We start from the raw sequence: 18,031 nt of genomic DNA, 5'->3' as shown, positions 1-18,031 counted from the left end.
TTCATTCGCCTAGGGACTGGTGAGAGAAATCTCTTGATACTTAACCCAGCTCTCTCCCTATTGCCCAATCCTCCATCCAGCCTTTTATCTGGACACCCCAGTTCTTTCTTTCTCTATACCTCCCTCCCCCGTCCACCTTCTAAGGCAAGGTGACACTCATCTAATTAGTCTCCTTAGGGAGGAACTTTGACATTGAAACCCTGTAGTTAGAGTTCTGAGACTCTATAAGCTTTACATGTATTCAGAAGACCTAAATAAAAACAAAGATTGTCTTCTAGTTATATAGGTCAAAATTACAGATACACACACACAGCTTTATACATACATACATGTAATTTTAAATTAATGAATTTTAATGATCGTTTGGCAAAACATGCCATTATGCAAAGGGGCTTTTACTCACTCATATAACTTTATGTTTTTATTTAGACATTTAAATTAATATGTTTATATGGAGTACAGGTGTATTATCAGTGTAATTAAACTCTGATATGATATTGGAAAGCTACAGTACACTGCAGACAATTTACAAGGGTCATCTCTGGCCTGGTGTTCTCAAAAGCCTCCGGATTTGCCATTCATCAGGTAAGTTGAACCGCTTTGCGTTGCTACCTTCAAAAACTTTTTTTTTTTTTTTGAGACAGAGTCTCGCTCTGTCACCAGGCTGGAGTGCAACCTCCCCCTCCCGGGTTCAAGCGATTCTCCTGCCTCAGCCTCCCGAGTATCTAGGACTACAGGCGAGCCCAGCTAATTTTTGTATTTTTAGTAGAGACGGGGTTTCACCATGTTGGCCAGGCTGGTCTCAATCTCTTGACCTCGTGATCCGCCCGCCCCGGCCTCCCAGGGTGCTGGGATTACAGGGGTGAGCCACCGCGACCAGCCTCAAAAACTATCTCGATCTCCCTTACCACCTGAGGGGTCGCTGGTGACCACACCCATGGAATCTGCTGGATCTCCTGCGGTGCTGGACAATTTGACCCTCCTCCTCCCCTGGTCCCGCCCCTTCCCCCCAGAGTCTTTCGGCTTGGGTGGAGGACGCGGCTGCTGCAAGTCCTCGGCTCTGATCCAGGCCACAGATTCCAGGTTAGTGAGCAAGATCATTTTCTGGCCAGCCACCGCTGTCCCCACTTGTCTGGAGAGTTTGACCCGCCCTGCAGGTCGGGTTGGGGGTTCACGGGTGAAAGAAGAATGAGGGAGACGTCTGCATTTTCGAGTTGACTCAAGTTTGGGAAGGGAGCACAGAAGAGGCACCTTTGCAACTGGGAATAGGCCATGTAAAGCGTAGTGAGAGTTAAACCTCGATTCTAGAAGCTAAAATATGTAGGGGAGGCAGCTCTGGAAACTTTGCGTTAGGGAATCACTGCAAACGATTTGTCAGGCGTGGATTCAGAGTCAGCATCCCTTCCCCCCTTCCCCCCTTCCCCCCTTCCCCCCGTCCCCTCCCCCCATCTCCAGCCTGGCCGCTTCAGGAAGTGAGCACCATTTATCCTCCACCCCGGGCGGCCCGACTCCTCCCAGAGGGAGTTGGGAGATGAGCAAAGTCCTGACCTGTAGGTCTGTCCGTTCAACGGCCAAAGGCTGGCGGAGGAGGAAGCCCCTGCCTTTCTCCGAACGGAGCAGAGTCATGCGTGGTTAAGATAAAAGAGGAGTGAGCGCCCTCTGTTCCTTAAAATTAGTTTAAGGCGCCTTGGATTGCTTTGAAGAGCTTTGACCACCTGATACTGCTTACATCTGGAAATTACTTGGCTTCTCATTCCCCAGATGTGCGGGTCAGAGAGGGATGTCTACCGTTCTGTTGACTGGCTCTTATTGTCACTTCTGGCAGAGGTGACAGGGCAGTGAAAGAGATAAGGTCCTTTCCCTTTCGGAACTCATTATATCTTTATTTCTTTTTCTTCCTCACCGCAAATGACTCCACTGAGGTTAGAGACATTTTATTTAATCAATCAGTCAATAGAGACAGAAATGTGTGGTTCGGAGCCAGACTGCATGTGTTCAGATCCTGACTCTGACAGACACTGGCTGTGTACCCGAAGACTGTTGACTTCTTTGAGCTTTAGTTTATTCCATCTATAAGATGGATGGAGTAATATGTATATCCTATTCTGTTCTGGTGAGGATTAAGCGAGACAGATTTAAACACGTAGGAGGCTGTCTGACATAATGTCAAAATTATGGTCATTATTACTGGCAAACTCCATGCCTAGCTTTAAAAAAATGCACAATCAAAACAATTTTTAAATTACAGGTTTCTGAAATGCAGGGGGTAGAAATTCTTTTGAAGTGCAAATTAAGTTTTTTGTTTTGAAACTGATTACGTTCCAATTCAAATATTTATTGAGTCCTGTTAGATAATCAATTCCAGATAATAGGTTAAATATAAACCTACACAAAGATAAAACAAATGTTATTCCTAAAGTGCAGGAACTCGTGCCTAATTCTCTTATAAATGCAGTTGCCACCTATTTTATTCCACTTTCACTAGGGCTCCCAGCTGGTGGACAGGCCTGCTCTGTCATTCCTAACTCTGAACCCTCAGCCTATACCAGCCCCAGTATCCCCTGCTGAGTCACTGATTTTTATTCTGAAAGCCATTTTGATATCGATGCGAGCTTCCATTGTAAAAGATGCTTCATATCTAAATAGCAGGCCATTCTCTGTCGCCTTCCCTCTTCTAGCTGTTTTGCTCCCTAAATTGTATCCACCTGAGAAAGAAGGTCCTTTATCTAAGGCAGTACTTCTGAAGCCTTAATGGGCATAAGAATCACCTAGAGAACTTTAATTAAAGTGCAGATTCTGAATCATTCCAGGAAAGACTGAGATTCTGCATAAAGAACTCCAAGTGGTTGCAGCGTTGCTAGTTAGCAGACCTTTTTCAGGCATCTGGTTCTGATTTAATTGGTCCCACTTGGTTGTGAATTTGGGCTCTTTCTTCTGCTAATTTGATCCACTGGGCTCTGGGACTGCAGACTCTCCTCATCTGCACTCCTCACAGTCAGAATGCCTTCTCTCAGCCCATCCACTCTGCTCTGGAGACTTGGCCTCAGCTGGAAACTGGCAGCCTGCCATATCTCCCTTGGGCTGTACTCAGCTGCAGTGGGCAGTAAGGGCTTGCTGGTGTTTGGGCAAGGGTCACTCAAACCTATGCTAACTGTATGCTTCCCTCCTTCACAATTTCTTTCCCAAGCCTCAGCTTCGACAAGAGACCTCAACTCTTACATCTTTCTTCTGCTCAAGAATTTTTCTCTGTCTAAAGCAGAGTATTAGATGAATATCTAAAGCAGCATATTAGATGGGAAAAAAAAGACATTTATATGTCTTTATGAAATAGAAATAGAATGAAGCCACATATGTAATGTTACTTATTCAAGTAGCCTCATTAAAAATAAGCAGGTGAAATTAATTTTAATATATTTTATTTAACCCAATACATGCAAAATACAATTAGGACATGTGATCAATATAAAAAAAATTAATAAGCTACTTTAATTTTTTTAAACTAAATCTTCAAAATCCAATGTGTGTTTTGTACTTAAAACACCCCTTTTCTGAGTAACCACACTTCAAATGCTGAATAGCCACATGTGGCTACATGTTTGACAGCACAGTTCCATTGTGCTTAGAAGATCAAAAATCAAGCCTTTAATTTTTCTTGTATTTTTTTGTTTCTGTCACGTTTATTGAGTTATAATTTCTATCTAGTAAGTTACAAATTTTAAGCATACAATTCTGTGAATTTTCACAGTTGCAGTCAATTGTGTAACCACCACCGTGATCATGATATGTAAAGGGCGTTTCCATCACCCTTCAAATTTCCTTATGCCCTTTGCAGTTCATCCTTTTCTCCCTCTCCTGGGCCCTGGCTTCCACAGATGTGCTTTCAAATACTATAGCTTTCTCTTTTCTAGGATTTCATATAAATAGCATCATACAATAACTTAAATTTGATGTTTGGGTTCTTTCACTTTGCATGCTTTTGAGATTCATCTCGTTGTGTGTATTAATATAACAGTTTAATTGTTTGGTAATATGCCATTGTATGGATACACCACAGTTTGTTCATTTACCAGTTAGTGATGTCATGAATTCTTTTCAGTTTGGGACTATTACTACATTGCATTTATGAGGCAGTAATTCTTCAAGAGAACTGGCTACACTAAGTACAGTTTTGCCTGAAATGAAATTGTGCATGTGTTTGTTGGAGGAGAAGGATTGGAATTGGACTTTCAATTAAAATATAATACCAACACAATTATTTTTTAACAGTAACAGTTTCATAAGATAGCGCATTTATTTCTATACTCTAGTGCCAACATCAAGGCCAACTATAAGCTCAGCAGTAAGTTATAATCTGTTATAAAGTTAATTGATCATTTCCTGTCTTAGTTGCAATGCTAAGGTCTGGGGCACCTGGAAGATAAAGTGAGACTGGGCCTCTGCCCTCATAATGCTAATTTATCAAAGGAAATAGAGCCTTATAGTGCAGTGTGCAAAGTGAGATGATGTAGGTATGGTAGGAGATATTAATAAAGGAAATAATAGTGCAATTCCCACAGATGTGATTAATTTGGTTAAACAGACTCTCAGATGATAGGTAAGTACATCTTTAATACCAATTAATACTACCAGTTAGATGTACAGAGTTCATTAATTTGTTAATAATTATATTTTGCACCCTTTATGGAGATGAGGAATATAAAGGAGTAATAAGAGCTCCAGCTCTGTAGCCTGTGTATCTGCATTCAAAACCGGCCCTGCCACTTAAAGGATCTACTAAATACCAGTTTATACAACTATGAAATGAGATTTAAGGGACATTTGTAATGTAATGTTGTTATATGGAATTATTGAGTTATTACATACAAAATAATTCAGTTCTTGCTCAATACCTGGTGGGCTTTCTGTAAATATTTGCTGTGAGCATTGCTGCTACTAAGCATGGCAAAGCTGAAGACCCAGGCCAGTACTTGCAGGAGCACCACAGAACACTAGAGGGCAGCACCAAGGACCTGTTTTCAGCTCACTGGATTCCCCCAGCAGGGCCGCTAGGAGGCTTATGCTTATATCCCCTGACTTTTTCTCACCCTTATCTGAGACACTTTCTCAGGCCCTTTCTTCTAGGAGGAGTGTTGTTATTGGGAGGCATTTTGATATACTTTTAAAATCTACCAGGTCCTGAAGATAGGGGTAAATTGGTACAATTTACAGGGCCTTGTCTTTTTTACTTTTGCTGGGAAACCAGCCAAAGACAAGTTAGAGAATTCCACCTGCTCTCTACCCACTGTGGCGTGTTCAGAACAGCGAGGTCGCGCCTGGGACCAGGGCCAGAGCTTCAAATAGGCAGTGTTAGCTGGCTCTTCTTTGGTGGCCCAAACACAATTCCAGGTAGGCAAGCAGAGCAAATGGCTCCCAATGAAAATAACTCAATGCTGGAAACAGGTTTTAAAATTTTCTGAAGAGTATTCTCAGTGTGATTTTAAATAATGGTAATGTAATTTATCAACAACTCTTCCAAGAAAAATGAATAAAGGTAGTATTTCTCAATGAAGATACAAGGCCTCAACTGCCTTACCGGCCACCTCTCCTTACATATGGGCCCCCTTAGGATCCTGCTGAAGTTTAAGACAGGCCCTGGCAAAATCCCATCATCAAATAGGATCTCTCCCATTTTCATACTTCGAAAGCACTTGGTCAGTGCCTGACTTTTATAGCCTTCACCACTGACTATCTTTGGTCACAGTTATGAGTTTGAGGACAAAGCTTTGACTAGGACCCTGGAAAGGTTAGGTTATGCCAATGCTACAACTTACAAGATGCATGATTTTGTAAAGTCACTTAATGTCTCTTCTTATTGAAGAATCAAGAATACTCTTAGTTATGCAGAGTTGTCCCATGAGGTATAAAGAAAGCAGGAGAATATGATTTCTAAATCACAAGTGGTTACAGAATCATGAGTTGTAAAAATTTTACCTCCCCAGGCTGGGTGCAGTGGCTCATGCCTGTAATCCCAGCACTTTGGGAGGCCAAGGCAGGCAGATCACTTGAGGTCAGGAGTTCGATACCAGCCTGACCAACGTGGTGAAACCCCGTCTCTGCTAAAAATACAAAAATTAGCTGGGCATGGTGGTGCTCGACTGTAATCACAGCTACTCAGGAGGCTGAGGCACGAGAATCGCTTAAACCTGGGAGGCGGAGGTTGCAGTGAGCCGAGATAGTGCCACTGCACTCCAGCCTGGGTCATAGAGCAAGACTCAGTTTCAACAACAACAAAACATTACTTCCCGTTATTGTGGCCATTGCTGTTTCTTTGTTTTTTTTTCTGAGAAGGGGAGCATGTGGTGGGGAGGGGAGGGCTCTATGTGGGGCAGGGCTGTTAAGAAGTGGAAGTTTTTGCACAGTCTTGGAGATCAAACACCAAAGAGTGCGGCAAGGGTGATGGCAAAGAGGTGAAAGAGCTCACGAGAAAGGTCACAGATAATCACTGTGGAGGATGAGAGGGTTCTAACCTTTCATTCGTCAAAAGTTGAGGACCTATATGTCAGGCTCTATGCTAGCTGCCAAGGATACAACCATGAACAAAAACAGTCTCTGATCTCATGGAGCTTACATTTCACTGTGAGGATTCAGACAAGTAAAGATCTATATTAGGTGGTGTAAGAAGTAAAATAGGCCAGGCACAGTGGCTCACCTCTGTAATCCCAGCACTTTGGGAGGCCACGGTGGGCGGATCACAGGGTCAGGAGATTGAGACCATCCTGGCTAACACAGTGAAACCCTGTCTCTACTAAAGAAGTACAAAAAAAATTAGCCAGGCATGGTGGCGGGCACCTGTAGTCCCAGCTACTGGGGAGGCTGAGGCAGGAGAATGGCGTGATCCCAGAAGGCAGAGCTTGCAGTGAGTCGAAATCGCGCCACTGCACTCTAGCCTGGGCTACAGAGTGAGACTCCATCTCAAAAAAAAGAAGTAAAATAAATGAGGTAAATATGTGGAGAGTGATTGTATGGTGGCTGTGCTCTAAATAGACTAGTCAGAGCAAACTCTTCTGATAAGGGAATAGGTAGGAAGCTAGTAAGTCATGCAGATAGCAGAGTAGAGGGTCATCCTTACATCACGAACAACAAATGCAGAAATCCTGAGGCAACAGTGTGTTTTCAGTGCTTTTAACATTGAGGATATGTTTTGGGTGAGAAAAGATCACACAGTCCAGGTGTGGTGGCTCATGCCTGCAATCCCAGCACTTTGAGAGGCCAAGGAGGAGCATCACTTAAGGTCAGGAGTTTAAGACCACCCTGGCTAACATGGTGAAACTCCGTCTCTATTAAAAATACAAAAACTAGCCAGGTGTTGTGGCACGTGCCTGTAATCCCAGCTACTTGGGAGGCTGAGGCAGGAGAATTGCTTGAACCCGGGAGGCAGAGGTTGCAGTGAGCTGAGATCGTACCACTGCATTCCAGCCTGGGTGACAGAGTGAGTCTCCATCTCAAAAAAAAAAAAAAAGAAAAGATCACACAGACAGTGACTCAACACAGGCCCCTCCTTTCCAGGGCCTCAATTTGTCACTCCATTCAATTGGAGAAAGAGGAAATCATAACCACTGCTCTAATATGGGAAGAAATCGGTGCCTTGTATGAGCCAGAATAAAGAACGTATTAGATATTAGAATGAGAAGCCCTTGTTACCCCAGGTGTCTGACCTCTTTATCCAGGACTGGGCAGTCAGTATTCCTTTATTCTCCCTCCTTTCTTACCCTGACCCTTTTTTTGTTTGCTCATCTACCTAGGATTCTACAAGCAGGAAACATCTTAGAAATTAGGGCTGGGCAGGCAGGAGCCAGGAGAGTAGCTACAATGACTTCACCAGTACTGGTGGACATACGAGAAGAGGTGACCTGCCCTATCTGCCTGGAGCTCCTAACAGAACCCCTGAGCATAGACTGTGGCCACAGCTTCTGCCAAGCCTGCATCACACCGAATAGCAGGGAATCAATGATTGGTCAAGAAGGGGAAAGAAGCTGCCCTGTGTGCCAGACCAGCTACCAGCCAGGGAACCTGCGGCCTAATCGGCATCTGGCCAACATAGTGAGGCGGCTCAGAGAGGTGGTGTTGGGCCCTGGGAAGCAGCTGAAAGCAGTTCTTTGTGCAGACCATGGAGAAAAACTGCAGCTCTTCTGTCAGGAGGATGGGAAGGTCATTTGCTGGCTTTGTGAGCGGTCTCAGGAGCATCATGGTCACCACACGTTCCTCGTGGAGGAGGTTGCCCAGGAGTACCAGGTGAGACCCCAGGATGGAAGGGGAGACAGAGAAACAGGGTCTTTGGTAGGTTTTAACGTTTTATCATGCTCTGATCTAATCTCTTTGTAGTCTTTCCATTTACCTAGAGAATGAACCTGGAAACTGCCTCCCTGAAGAATAGAGACTTTATCTCTTACTTACTATTCCAGATTGAGTAGATAGAGCTGCTGAGGGAAAAGGGGTACTTGGCTGATTGAGTGTGGAGATATGTTGGCAGTGAAGGTAAAGGAACTTATTTACTCATGTATTTATTTTGAGAAGGCGTCTCTCTCTGTCACCCAGGCTGGAGTGCAGTGGCGCGATCTCAGCTCACTGCAACCTCTGCCTCCTGGGTTCAAGCAATTCTCGTGCCTAGCCTCCCAAGTAGCTGGGACTTGCTAATGTCCACCACCATGCCCAGCTAATTGTGTGTGTGTGTGTGTGTGTGTGTGTGTGTGTATAGTGGAGATGGGGTTTTGCCATGTTGCCCAGGCTGATCTCAAACTCTTGAGTTCAGGCAATCCACCCGCCTTAGCCTCCCAAAGTGCTGGGATTACAGGCATGAGCCACAGGTGCTTTGTGGTCAGGCACCTTCCCAAGGAGGATGGAGAATCAGCCTGTTCTTGTTGGTTTTCATCTCATGTATATGAAATGTTTGTTGGCCCACTCAAGTTTTCATCCTAGGTTAGGACAGGCTCCTTTTGAGGTTAGCAGAATCTCTGTGCCATTCATTCCATGTCTGTGTACTGAGTCAACTGAAGGCTTGATCCTGCGTGATCTGATTTGTTTCTTCCAGGAAAAGTTTCAGGAGTCTCTAAAGAAGCTGAAGAATGAGGAGCAGGAAGCTGAGAAGCTAACAGCTTTTATCAGAGAGAAGAAGACATGCTGGAAGGCAAGGGGGACTTTTTCTGAGGATATCCTGGGGCAGGAATCATGGCAGGTCATAGGAGCTGAGGGCAAAGGAGTCGTTGTCCTGTCTGTCCTCTGATGCCATGACTAGAAGAGCTTCCCTTTGCCTGGTCCTCCACTGTATTCCTTCCAAACAGGGGGAGGAGAGGGGAGCTAAATAGTAAACATATCAAAACTGAACCTAAGAGACAATCACATAGCAGAGGAACCATGGCTAGGGGTTCCCCCAATTCATAATTCTGGATCTTGCTCTACAGTTTCAGTCTCTTTGGCTTTTCCGTTGCATTCGGAGTACAAATGCAAGGGAAGATGCAGGTAAGGCTTGCGAAGAAGCCCAGATCTGAGACAGTTAGTCACGGGCCAGTAATTTCTACTTCAGTACTCAAAATTAGAAGAGGAGGCTGATGCAGAGGTGAGGGAGGCTTCCTGGAATCTAAATGTCACCCAGGAATCACAGTTGATGTCTAGATGGCCTAGATAAAGCAGCCCGGGGCCAGTGGTCTGGGAAGAGCTTGAGGGAGACAAGAAGGAAAGAAAAGGCTACAAAGGCTTCCTCCTGCAGCATTTACCCTCCCTCTCCCTGGGAGGCCTGGCCCAGGAAAGCAGTCCTGAGCCCAACTCCCCAGCTTTTAACAGAGGAGAATCTCAGTGTGACAGAATAGCAGCCTCTTTTTCTTCCCTGTTCCTGAAGAATCAGATGGAGCCCGAGAGACACAGGATCCAGACAGAGTTTAATCAGCTGCGAAACATCCTAGACAGAGTGGAGCAGCGGGAGCTGAAAAAGCTGGAAGAGGAAGAGAAGAAGGGGCTACGAATTATAGAAGAGGCTGAGAATGATCTGGTCCACCAGAGCCAGTCGCTGCGAGAGCTCATCTTGGATCTGGAGCGTCGATGTCAGGGGTCAACAATGGAGCTGCTGCAGGTAAGGCTTGTGAGGGAGCTCAGATCTGAGAGTCAAGGAAAAGAGAAACTAACTTTCCTTCCTTTCTGGAACATCAGACTACTATCATTGCGGGGACAAGAAAAAACATTCCTTTGGTGCTATAGTGCCTATCCCCTATTAAACTGTTTAGAGATACGGAATAAAGCATAAGATAATTCAGAGTCCAAATGCAAGGGAAAACCCCATTTTATTTATAAAAGTTGTCTGAAAGTTTATTTGATGCTGTGGAGAAGATCTGTTGTATCCACTGATGTTGTTCTTTCTGTTCTTTCTTTCTCAGTCTTGGCACTATTTACATTTCTGACTGGATAATTCTTTGCTGCATGGGATTCTCCTGTACATTGTAGGATGTTTAGCAGCATCTGTGGCCTCTGCTCACTAGATGGCAGCAGCACCACCCCAGATGTGACAACCCCAGATGTCTTCAGACATTGCCACGATAGCCCCAGGGTGAATACAGTGCTCTCCCAATTGAGAACCACTGTTCATTAGGCACCTCTTGTCTCTGATGCTGTGTTGGGAATTTGCCAAGTGCTTCTTACCCAGCTTAGTCACAGGCACACTTATGCCAAGCTAAATTCTTAGAGATGATGTACTACCAGCCCTTCTTTGTTTTCACTCTCTTCTCTAGAGCAGAATCATTTAACATACTCTAGTAATAGATATTTGAACTGGTTTTGGGGGTCTGGGCTCTGGTCTATATGTGTGTAGGTCAAAGATTACAAGGTGTCAAGCCTAGAAAGATTTGATGGAGGGACTTGAACTGAGGTTGAAATTTTAGCAGCTGTTTTCTGCATAGAATGAATAGTGTGGCTGTGAATTTGAGGCATGATGTACCTTGTGATATTCTGTAACCTTTAGCGTGTAAGATATTCTTTATGTTTTGTTTGCCTTTGTGCTTTCCTCTTGTTCTTTCTTTCTTGGTGGAATAATTGTTTATTTACATATTCTTGGGTCTTAGTATGAGAGCCATGGGTAGCTACTTTCTGCCTAGTGCAGCTTTTTCTTATTCACTGCTTCCTGCTTTGCATCTTCATTTTATTCTTCTTGCCGTTTTGTCCTCATCATTGATATTGTTATCCTGATACTTTCTCCTTCACTCTTTTGTTCTGGTTCCTCAACACTCCTCAAACTGTAAATATTTTTAAATGCAAATGAATCATCAATTCATATTGCTAGTTTAGATACTTCCACATTCATTAGTATGACTGCCCAATGGACATTTAAACTTGAGTCTTTTCTAATAATAAATTTTCTAGAATTTTCCCATCACAGACATTCTTCTTTCTCTTTTCCATACCTGTGTGAATTGTTGCCCATTAAGATTTTATAGCCAAGATAAAAGCTTCAAAATATAGACATAAAGCCAACATAAGAGAATTAGCCACGAAAAAGCACATCGATTTGATCATTTCAGTTCCTCAGTACAGCCACAATGTAAGATTGATGCAATCCTGGATATTTACTGCAAATTGACACACACAGCACCTCTACCACGTTGTGTGTTCAAGCCAGTTTGAGTTGTGTCTCTATGAAATGCCACCATAGGCCGGGCGCGGTGGCTCAAGCCTGTAATCCCAGCACTTTGGGAGGCCGAGACGGAGGGATCACGAGGTCAGGAGATCGAGACCATCCTGGCGAACACGGTGAAACCCCGTCTCTACTAAAAAATGCAAAAAACTAGCCGGGCGAGGTGGCGGGCGCCTGTAGTCCCAGCTACTCGGGAGGCTGAGGCAGGAGAATGGCGTGAACCCGGGAGGCGGAGCTTGCAGTGAGCTGAGATCCGGCCACTGCACTCCAGTCTGGGCGACAGAGCGAGACTCCGCTTCAAAAAAAAAAAAAAAAAAAAGAAATGCCACCATAAACAGTCCTAATACAGAGAAAATAGTTAATCTTGTGTTATATGGACCAAACTTAAGCTTTTCTTCAGGGTCATTGAGATGTATGCAGCAGAAGATAAAGAGACCAAATAGAAGGGAATAGGCCAATTCCATGGAAATGAGACTGGCAGTGGCAGTGATAAAGGTGAACAACCCATGGCTAAATGAAATTAAGTATGTGAGGTGGACTGACTTGGGCAAAGATAGGAAACCAGGGTGAATGTATGGTAATCATTACCTATTTGCTTAAATTTGGTGACTAGGTGGTTGCTAGTATGATTCAGTAGGATGGAAGGGAGACAAGAGTTGCAGAAATAAGCTTTAACATCTTGTATTTGAGGTACCTGTGACTCATTTGCTGGTGTATATATTAATCAAAATCGTAAGGAAAGTGGGCTGAGCAGAAGTACAGATTTGAGAATCATCAACATGTGTGTGTTAAAATGGAGGAAATGGATGAAGTCAGCAAAGGTAGGGTAGAGGGTTAGAGAAGTTTGAGAAGCAACCATATTTAAAGCTCATGAGCAGCAACCAGAACAGAATGTAAGCTACTCAAGGATGGAAATTATGACTTCATCATCTGAGGTTCTGTAGGCCAGGCACAATGCCTGACAAATAATACGTGCTATACATACATAACATTACACACGCATATGCACACACACGATGTTGTAAAAATCGAGACACTGATGAGTCAGTTGAGTTATTTTTTGATGTCTTCACATGGGTTCTTAGGGACAGTGTGGCCTGAGTTTTTATCTCTGCTCTGTGGCTCCATGTTAGGATGTCTTTATGTGTGTCATGTCATGGGATAGTGGACATGGAAGGAGAAATGTGGATAAGGGCATGACCTGTTACTCCTTGACTTAACCTGTCTTTTTCCTTCCTAGGATGTGAGTGATGTCACAGAAAGGTATGTGTAGGAGAACATGAGGTAGCTCCCCTGGATTGACAAATGATTCCTTTACCCATGAACAGTGGGAAAGGGAAGAAGAATCAGAGTGGGGAAGATTCAAGACTGTAGTCTTGAATTGAGCATCACATGAGAGTTTTGGCATCCCCAGCTAAAGGGGATGAACTGGCTTCTCTGGTAGGAAAAATGTGGGCCATGGAAGGTCACTAGTTGGGGACAGTACTGTTATTTAGAATAAAGAATTGCAGTATCACGCCGTTGTACTCCAGCCTGGGAGACAAAGGGAGACAGACTCCGCCTCAAAAAAAAAAAAAAAAAAATGAATAAAGAGTTGCAGTGTCAGTGACTCCCCAAGTACCCTGTTAAGTGTACTTTTCCGTAAACCTCTGTGCCTGCTTTCATCCCTGATTCTTAAGTTTAGAGTTACCTCAAAATACATAGGAATTTTCTTTGTCCATAAAATTTTTTTTTTTTTTTTTTTTTTTTTGAGACAGAGTCACACTCTGTCGCCCAGGCTGGAGTGCGGCGGTGTGATCTTGGCTCACTGCAATTTCCTGCCCGTGAATTTTATCAGTGACATTCCTATCTGCATTATTTCTCAAGGTCTAAGAATTTGCTCTTGGGACTTTTTCTTTCTCCCAGGCCTTGCTCCCTAGTAGATTTTCTTTTGTCTCAATTCCAGTAAAAACATAAACCTGAGCTCTTGAGGATAATAATTGAGCCCGGGAATCAAACATGTTCTCTATCGCATACTCCAGAGTCTTATCAACAAGGTGACATCTCAAGCTGCTTGCACACTTGGTACCTTCATGCTCCTCACAGACACATGAAATATGAAGCCTGTTGTCCCTTCTGAAATCTGTACTCTCCATTTGGAGGTGAGGATATCTGTTCTCCAGCTGGCGGCATAACATTCCCAGAGACAGCAAATCCTAAAATGCTGTGTTGAAGGTTTTCTGAGAAATCCTAGGGCCTAAGCCCACAGACTCTTCTGAAGAAACCCCTTCACTTGATACTCTCCAAGCCCCAGCAGCAGGCCCCTGGTGTTCTGTCTTCAACCCAGACATCTTCAGCCCCTCTGATTTTAAATATTTTATATCTTTTTTTAGAGGTAGCAAAAGATTTCCAAGCCATTCTTTTACTGAATTGCATAACATCTCTAGGACATAGAAAAAGGAAAATTATAGTATTTTCTAAAAGTAACAACAGAAAAACAAAATGAGACTTTAAGAAGTTAAATCTTGGCCAGGTGCAGTGACTCACACCTGTAATCCCAGCACTTTGGGAGGCCGAGGAGGGCGGATCACGAGGTCAGGAGATCGAAACCATCCTGGCTAACATGGTGAAACCCTATCTCTACTAAAAATACAAGAAAATTAGCCAGGCATGGTGGCATGTGCCTGTAGTCCCAGCTACTCGGAAGGCTGAAGCAGGAGAATTGCTTGAACCTGGGAGGTGGAGGTTGCAGTGAGCCGAGATCACGCCACTGCACTCCAGCCTGGGCAACAGAGCAAGACTCCATCTCAAAGAAAAAGTTAAATCTTACACAAGTTTACGTAGATGGTGAGATGATAGTTTCTAGTCTAGGTCTTCTGGCTCCAGTCCCAGGGCTGTTTGCAAAATGATGCTAAGTTTCTTCAGAAAGAGGATTGGAGTTCATCAGTAGGCTTGGGAGGTAAGGGAAATGGATGGCAGAGGAACCCATAGTCAGCAGTGTGGGAACTCAGAAGTCCTGTCATTTCTAGGAGTGAGTTCTGGACCCTGAGGAAGCCAGAAGCTCTCCCTACAAAGCTGAGAAGTATGTTTCGAGCCCCAGATCTGAAAAGGATGCTGCGAGTGTTTAGAGGTAAGGAGATTCAGGGGAAAGAGTTTGGATGTGAAATTACTGTCGTGGGAAGAAATAAACAGGATCGAGGATATAGTTGGTATTTGAGCATAGTGGCAAAGAGGGAGGTCCCAGAGGGAGGGACATAGTGTGCTGAAGAAGATGCAGTTTGTATTTAAGGGAGGATTAAATGGCCAGGTGACATCCTCACAGGATTCCTCACCATGCCCCTCAATCTGGTAAGGAGAGAGATACCAGACATGAGACAACTGGTCCTATTCAACATTATTGACTCTTTTCATCATTACAGAGCTGACAGATGTCCAAAGCTACTGGGGTAAGTAGAAGCCATGGCCTCTTTGGGCTGGCAAATTCTCCTCTCCTTACACATGCGCTCCCCAGACATAGCCACACAGGTCCTACGTGTTGATGCCTCCCCCATCCCCGCTATATAGTTCCAGTTCCTCCAACCACTTCCTGTGTTTCCTTTTCTCAGTATAATGAGACCCATGTCCCCATTCTCATCTGCTGATGTTGTACCTTTTCCTACAGTGGACGTGACCCTGAATCCACACACAGCTAATTTAAATCTTGTCCTGGCTAAAAACCGGAGACAGGTGAGGTTTGTGGGAGCTAAAGTATCTGGACCTTCCTGTCTGGAAAAGCATTATGACTGTAGTGTCCTGGGCTCCCAGCACTTCTCCTCCGGAAAGCATTACTGGGAGGTAGATGTGGCCAAGAAGACTGCCTGGATCCTGGGGGTATGCAGCAATTCAGTGGGACCTACATTCTCTTTCAACCATTATGCTCAAAATCACAATGCTTACTCTAGGTATCAGCCTCAGAGAGGATACTGGGTGATTGGGTTACAGCATAACCATGAATATAGGGCCTATGAGGATTCTTCCCTTCTCTGCTCCTCTCCATGACAGTGCCCCCTCGCCGTGTTGGGGTTTTCTTAGATTATGAGGCTGGCACTGTTTCCTTTTATAATGTCACAAACCATGGCTTCCCCATCTACACTTTCTCTAAATATTACTTTCCTACTACTCTTTGTCCATATTTTAATCCTTGCAACTGTGTAATTCCTATGACCCTGCGTCGTCCAAGCTCTTGAATAGTCTTCTGTTCCCACCCACTTCGGATAAGTACCCTGAGGCTTATCAGCATGTGATTCTCCCTTCTGATCTTCTGTTTTTCTGTGTTCTCAATTCTTTTGTCATTTTTTTTGGTTTTTGGATTTGTTTGAGATGGAATCTCGCTCTGTTGCCCATGCTGGAGTGCAGTGGCGCAATCTCAGCTCACTGCAACGTCTGCCTCCTGGGTTCAAGCGAACCTCCTGCCTCAGCATCTCAAGTAGCTGGGATTACAGGCTCCCACCACCATGCCCAACTAATTTTTGTATTTTTTTAGAGATAGGGTTTCACCGTGTTGGCCAGGCTGATCTCGAACTCCTGACCGCAAGTGATCCACGCACCTCGATCTCCCAAAGTGCTGGGATTACAGATGTGAGCCACCACACCCAGCCAGTTCTTTCGTTTTAAACATTTACTCAGTACTAGGATGCACCCAGTGGTGAAAGTAGGCATCTTTGTCTGATGACAGGTCTTGAGGTGGATAGGGGGCGCTTTCAGTATTTTGCCATTAAGCATAGTATTTGATGCAGGTTTTGTTTTTTTTTTGGTTGATGCAGGGGATCAAATTTAGGAAGTTCTGATCTGTTAATTTGCTACAAGTTTTTGTATAAAATGAAAAATCGTATTCTACCTATGTCTTTTCTGTAAATTATTGAGATAATTGTGTGTAATTTGTATTCTGTTAATGTGGCTTAGTACATTGATTTACTTCCATTTGTTATATTGGCCACAAATTGCTAAAATACACCGTTATTATTTGTTGTATGCAATAGGGGATTTATTTTCATAATGTATTGTTTAGATTTTGTTTTCATCTATGTTAATGAAAGAAATTGGCCTGTATTTTTACATTCTTGTAATATCTTTGCCAGGTTCTATAAAATGCAATAATAACCAAATAAATTACTGTGTTTTTGTATAAGTATGTATAGGATTGGGCTCTAAAGCCAAACCATTATAATGATAATTTTGGTAGCTTCAAACTGAAATTGAAGAGAGTCTTCACTACAATCTTCACTATAACCTTCGGCCTTCCTCTCTACATTTAAGACTAGCAATAGAACAATAAAAACTATATATATCTTTCAGATAAATTGAAGTAAAAGCAAAAGGATAGTGGAGAGAGAAAAACAACCCAATACATATTTTTCTCTCAGAATAGAAAGAAAATGCAAAGAGAAAATATGAATAATATAAAGCACTTACAGGAAGAGGATGATTTCTTCCAGCTTTTCCACACTCTCTTTTCCTTAGCACAGGAACAAACAGCTGGTGAGTGAGCTGCTATGACTTTGGTAGAGAGGTCCAATATGTTTTTTGAACCAGCTATAAAAGAAATTATGAGGTACATGTGAGGGTAGAAACAAGTATCAAGGAGGAGAATGGCACTGGCTCTCCCATGTGGTATCCAGGAGCCACCAATGTCTATTGAGGACTTCACACATGACTAGTCTGAATTGAGATGTGCTCAAAGTATAAAATATATACCAGATTTCAAATACTTACTTCAAAAAATAGTGTAAAATATCTCACTAATAACTTTTCCTTTGTGTATTGCAATGATAATATGTTGGCTCTATTGGATTAAATAAAATATGTTATTCATTGTACCCGTTCCATTTTACTTTTTTAATGTGATACTAGAAACCTTAAAATTGTATTTCTATTGGACAACTCTGGAGCAGATCCTATTATGAAATTTCTGTCCCTAAGTGAGCCCTAGTGTAAAAGCCTGTGGACTCAGGATACAGAGGAGGTTTCAAGGCGCATATGTTTATCTCTACAAGAACCTGCACCTTCCCAGCTGCCCTGAGGCATTTTTATAGAAGGTAATGCCAGAGAAAAGAAGATCTCAACATATCTAGAAGTGTAGAAATTTGGAATATCATAGGAAGGGCTCATGGCCAGAGAATGATTCTGCCGGCTCTGGCCCCTGCCGTTAGTCCTCAGTCTGTCGGGTGCTTGAAGCTCCTTCGTGGTTTGAGGAAATACTGATTTGTTAGCAAGGCTCAGCTTGGGTGTCTGTGGTGAGATAAAGTAGTGTGGGTAGTAGTAAAAGCTCAGTACTGGTTTGTTGTAAGGCACGGTTTTATAATAATTAGGAGATCACATCTGTGGAAGCCCAGAGACTGGATGTAAATTCCTCATCCTGCT

General features: G+C 43.4%; 2 protein-coding genes across 2 annotated transcripts in view; one reads left to right on the top strand and one right to left on the bottom strand.

Annotated features, from left to right (window-relative positions):
* The window catches only part of UBQLNL (ubiquilin like), a 114,163-nt gene that overhangs the window by 82,634 nt on the left and 13,498 nt on the right, over positions 1-18,031 (bottom strand). Inside the window, 1 exon segment of the mRNA XM_033207970.1 lies at positions 17,084-17,203. The gene's annotated coding sequence lies outside the window, so the exon portion shown is untranslated.
* TRIM6 (tripartite motif containing 6) lies at positions 1,003-17,484 on the top strand. Its single transcript, XM_033207973.1, is given in 9 exon segments — positions 1,003-1,083; positions 7,782-8,271; positions 9,068-9,163; positions 9,872-10,102; positions 12,894-12,916; positions 14,662-14,762; positions 15,052-15,078; positions 15,294-15,644; positions 15,647-17,484. Coding segments are annotated over 8 exon segments (1,464 nt in total). The 5' UTR covers positions 1,003-1,083; positions 7,782-7,848; the 3' UTR covers positions 15,859-17,484.

The sequence above is a fragment of the Trachypithecus francoisi genome, unplaced genomic scaffold (genome assembly GCF_009764315.1).
Source record: "Trachypithecus francoisi isolate TF-2019V2 unplaced genomic scaffold, Tfra_2.0 Lachesis_group8, whole genome shotgun sequence".
NCBI classification, from domain to species: Eukaryota; Metazoa; Chordata; class Mammalia; order Primates; family Cercopithecidae; genus Trachypithecus; species Trachypithecus francoisi.
This window is presented reverse-complemented; position numbering and strand designations above follow the sequence as displayed.